The sequence below is a fragment of the Nanorana parkeri genome, unplaced genomic scaffold (genome assembly GCF_000935625.1).
Source record: "Nanorana parkeri isolate BGI_ZX_2015 unplaced genomic scaffold, ASM93562v1 scaffold371, whole genome shotgun sequence".
NCBI lineage: Eukaryota > Metazoa > Chordata > Amphibia > Anura > Dicroglossidae > Nanorana > Nanorana parkeri.
The window spans coordinates 742,329-746,902 of record NW_017306639.1 but is presented as its reverse complement, the minus strand read 5'-3'; the positions used below and the strand labels follow the sequence as shown (position 1 = coordinate 746,902).

Genomic DNA, 4,574 nt, shown 5'->3' with positions numbered 1-4,574 from the left:
CAAGGCTGGTGTAATAGTGGTTAGGTCGGCATGCTTCAGCAGTTCTTGTGTAATGAGAAACATATTGTAAATGAAAATCCCTGGGTTCAGACACAGAGGAAATGTAAAACCATTGCGCGTGCCCCCCCCTCTTCTTCTCTGTCCTGGAGGAGAACAGGTCTGACTCCCTCCGCAATCAGCGTAACAGTTCAGAAGACATTATAAAACCCGCAATATTCTCATTGAGTCAGAGTGGAAGCAGCAGACTTGAGGTGTCCTTGTATCAGTCCGAACTCTGTACATATCCTGCAACACTGCCCTCCGCGCTTATTCCACGCGTCCCCCTCGGATGCCCCAGTCTGTGGAGGATGCAGAGGAGTTGCCATGTCAATTCAAAAAGCAGAAAGCACCGGGGCAAGTGAGGCCTTCCCAAATGCCATGACGTTTTCAGTTTTCACAGACATAACAAAAAAGAAACCATCCCACAGCTCTGTCAGATCGGTGCAGGTCGACATTGCTCAAGTATTGCAGGCGGGCATGCCAGAAAATGCCCCGTTTGATATCCAGGAAGCTTGGCTGGGCGGTCAGTAGTCGGCGGTATATTCTGTCCCATGTAACCCGCGGGAAAGCAGCGTGAATTCCTTCACCATGTCTCTTATCCTCCTCTTGTTCACTCGCTCCCTGTACAGAGGGGGGGGGAAGAAAAAAAGGTTACGGATTAGGGAAGAGCACCAGTTCCAAGCATCGTACCCTACCCTGCAGGGTGGCACCCTACTGACACTGCGGCAGCTAAACGTTAGGAAAGTTTTGCTGGACTGATTTGGTGCAGCGTAGAGACAAGGATCACCGGCACTCAGCAATATCTTTCAATATGTCCATTTAATTGGACAAAGCGTCACAATAACAAATGCCGACGTTTCGGGGGGGCCACACAGGGTCCCCCTTCCTCAGGGCGAAAAAGATGTGACAACCTAGTTGTCACATCTTTTTGTTATTGTGACGCTTTGTCCCATAAAATGGACATATTGAAAAGATATTGCCGAGTGCTGGGGATCCTTGTCTCTACTCTGTATCTGCACGGCGTCATCTGTGGTCATCACTGCGAGCGCCATTTTTGCCGGGGCCGGGGATTCTGTGAGGTGTGCGGAGGGTTCTTCTATCTATCTACACTTGATTTGGTGCAGTGACACACTGGGGGGGGGGGGGTTTTTTAACCTTAGAGGTTCGACAAGTTTTTTTTGCACGCTGGCTGGTAAGTGTGCTGGGAAACCTTTTGCTGTTGTACAGCTAAACGTTAGGAAACACACTGAACTGCCAAAGCCACGGCTGATCAACTAAGGCCGAAGCTTTGTCAACCCATGACAATACGTTCTCCCACCTCGTCAAAGGCCGTTTGTGACACCAACACATTGCCGCACCTTCGCCTTTACTTACCAGAGCGCCGGCAGTTCTCTTTGTTTCTTTACAGCCTCATATCACCCATCTTATTCCGGCAGTCCTTAAACCAGTGCTTTTCAACATTGTTAAAGCTCAACTCCAGCTTAAAGGAGAACTATGGGGTCAGGGCTTTTCCCCATAGTTCTCCTTAGGGTAACGGGAGTACACAAACTAGCGTCCTCCCGTCACCCTAGGCTCAGTATATAGGGAGCTACAGCTCGCGGTATACTGAGACGCCGCAGCGGATCCTGACATCGATGTCGAGATCCGCCCAGCTGCGTGAGTGACAGCTGGCTCTTAAAGAAAGCAAAGCGCTGCAACCACGATCAGTGGCTCCTGCAGACTCCTTCACCAGCCCCCTGTCCGTACTGAGTTACAGACCTTCGGTTATGAAGCTGGAGGAAGTTATCAATGGACCACCAGTGCAGTGATGTTACTACACGTGTACTCTATTGAGAACGGAGTCCCACTGACACAGTAGCAGATGGAGCTTGCTGTGTTTTCATTCAAAGACTGTGAACCCAGTGGCGTAACAATCACCATAGCGACCCAGGCGGCCGCTATGGGGCCCGGGGCACAGTGGGGCCGTGCCGTGCGGGCCGCCTGGGTCGCTATTGGATCCTCTGCTGGTGGCTTTCACTGGCGGCTGAAGACTAACACGCCGCTGTTCAGATCACTGACAGTAATCTGTGCAGCAGTTCCTCTCCACAGAGTCAATGAGAGCCAGCAGCGGCAGTGGAGGAGGAGGAGGCGGGGCCCGGGGGTCGGCAGCAGGGGAGGAGGAGGGGCCCGGTGACGAAGGAGGTGGGCCCGGCGACGGAGGCGGGGCCCATCAGTGACCGAGGCGGCGGACAGGTAAGGAGTGCGACCAGCCCACCTGAGGGTGACCCTACATAACCCACCATAGAGAGTCTATGGTGGGCTCTGCAAGTTCACCCTCAGGTGGGATCTTGAGTGGGCTCTGCAAGGGGTATAACTAGAAATCACGGGGCCCCATACAAAATTTTGCTATGGGGCCCTGTGATTTCTAGTTACGCCCCTGTGTGAATGGATCTGACAATGAATAACGTGGCTGTACAGAAGCGTGCAGGGAGAACCATATAATTCAGGTAAGCGTCTGTGACCGGGGGTGTGCTGTAGAATGGCACCATGTTACACCTTACATATGGGTGTAACATGGACAACGGTAGTACAAAAGATGGAATTGACCTTAATTTGTGCCCAGAATTAGCCTTTTAATATATACTGGGAACATTCCTGAAGGTGTTTGAATGGTTCCCAATCAATCCGAAAAGAAAAAACCCCCCTCCACAATAATGATGTGAAGGAAGCGAGTGCTCACCGCAGGATGTGTTGGCTGAAGTTGTCTTTCTGCTCCTGAGTCAGTCGAGGTGATGGGAAACCTTGCTGCTGCATCACCTCTTTTAACCAGACCACCAGGTAGGAGAAGCAGTTCTTATTGAGACAGAAGAGGATGTCTGCGAAGGAGTCCATCAGATTGCGGGAGGCCTGTCCACCAATCCCCTGCCGAGAGAAAGAGAGAGACGGGATCACATGTAGGAGCCACAAGCTGGATACCCCTATATCTAGATTACTGGAATGCCTGTCCACCAATCTCCTGCAGAGGGAGAGAGACGGGATCATATGTAGGAGCCACAAGCTGGATACCCCTATATCTAGATTACTGGAATGCCTGTCCACCAATCCCCTGCAGAGGGAGAGAGATGGGATCATATGTAGGAGCCACAAGCTGGATACCCCTATATTAGACAGAAGAGGATGTCTGCGAAGGAGTCCATCAGATTGCGGGAGGCCTGTCCACCAATCCCCTGCCGAGAGAAGGAGAGAGACGGGATCACATGTAGGAGCCACAAGCTGGATACCCCTATATCTAGATTACTGGAATGCCTGTCCACCAATCCCCTGCAGAGGGAGAGAGATGGGTCACATGTAGAAGCCACAAGCTGGATACCCCTATATCTAGATTACTGGAATGCCTGTCCACCAATCTCCTGCAGAGGGAGAGAGACGGGATCATATGTAGGAGCCACAAGCTGGGTACCCCCACATCGTACTGTCTGACAGTATAGAGCAATCCTGAATGTGGACAGAGCCCTCATCTACCCATCTACATAGGAAGACAAATCACCTAGGGGGAGGAGGCTGAAGGAAATGGTAAGAGGGATACAGGAAAATAATATGTATTATTCATGGAAAGCGGTCATTGTTTTTAGTCCACTGGGATAAAGGATTTTTTACATTATTGGACCGCAATATATAAATTCATATCAATATGAATAAATTGAGGCAGGTATGCCCGCTGGTAGCCCTTTCCTCCTTAAAGCTGCAGAGACAGACCAGCAGCCAAACACAGCACAACGGCAGCTGAAGACCTCCAGCGTATCATTGTACCGATGGAGCAATTGCCATTTTTTTTTGGCTTGCTGGATCTGGAGCAGAGACACACTGAAGGTCTTAAAGTGACATTAAAGTAAAAAAAAATGTCCCTCCCCCCAATGTTAATGTCAGCACTTACCTTAAATGACGTCTCTTAATCCGATCTTCTATTTCTTCTTTCCCGATGTTTTCATCTGTCCCTCCAGCGCTGCGGCAGGTCTCCGATCCAGCGCTGACTCCTCTGTCCTTGCTGGCGCTTCCTGTCCCACAGTGTCTGCATGCGGGTGCACGCCGTCCATAGACTTACCTTGTGTCTCTCCTCGTCTACCGGCCGAAAATCCGAACTGCGCATGCGCCCGCCCCAAGATGCTTTGCAGCCGCCCAAGGATTTTCGGATTCTCAGACGGGAGCGCGCGGCAAAGACGGGGGTAAGTTTAAACCGCTTTTAAAGCATTTTTTTTTTTACTTTTTGCATATATCTACTGCTTGCTAGCCTTATATATATATATATATATGCAAAAACACCCGAGCGTTTAGAAACCCTTTAAGCTGCCATTGTACTGTGCTGAGCCTTCTGGTGCATCTCTGAAGCTTAAAGGTGAACTATGAGGGGGAGTCTAGCCGACCTGTGACAATGAGACTGTCACAGGTCGGCTCAGTAGATCGGGAGGTGAGCGAACACATACTGGCGCTCGCTCACCTCTCGATCCTGTCACGGCTCTCTGCCGTGACAGGGGAGGGGCTGGATTCCCCCCTCCCCG

General features: G+C 50.9%; 1 protein-coding gene across 2 annotated transcripts in view; it reads right to left on the bottom strand.

Moving 5' to 3' along the window:
* Positions 1-443: 443 nt before the first annotated feature.
* The window catches only part of IPO13 (importin 13), a 61,464-nt gene continuing 57,333 nt past the window's right edge, over positions 444-4,574 (bottom strand). For both annotated transcript variants that reach the window (XM_018558968.1, XM_018558969.1), the window contains exons 19-20: positions 2,759-2,940; positions 444-660 (exon numbers count right to left, since the gene is read on the bottom strand). In XM_018558968.1, the coding sequence (XP_018414470.1) occupies positions 564-660; positions 2,759-2,940 (279 nt within the window). In that variant the 3' untranslated portion in view covers positions 444-563. The remainder of the gene's footprint in view (positions 661-2,758; positions 2,941-4,574) is intronic.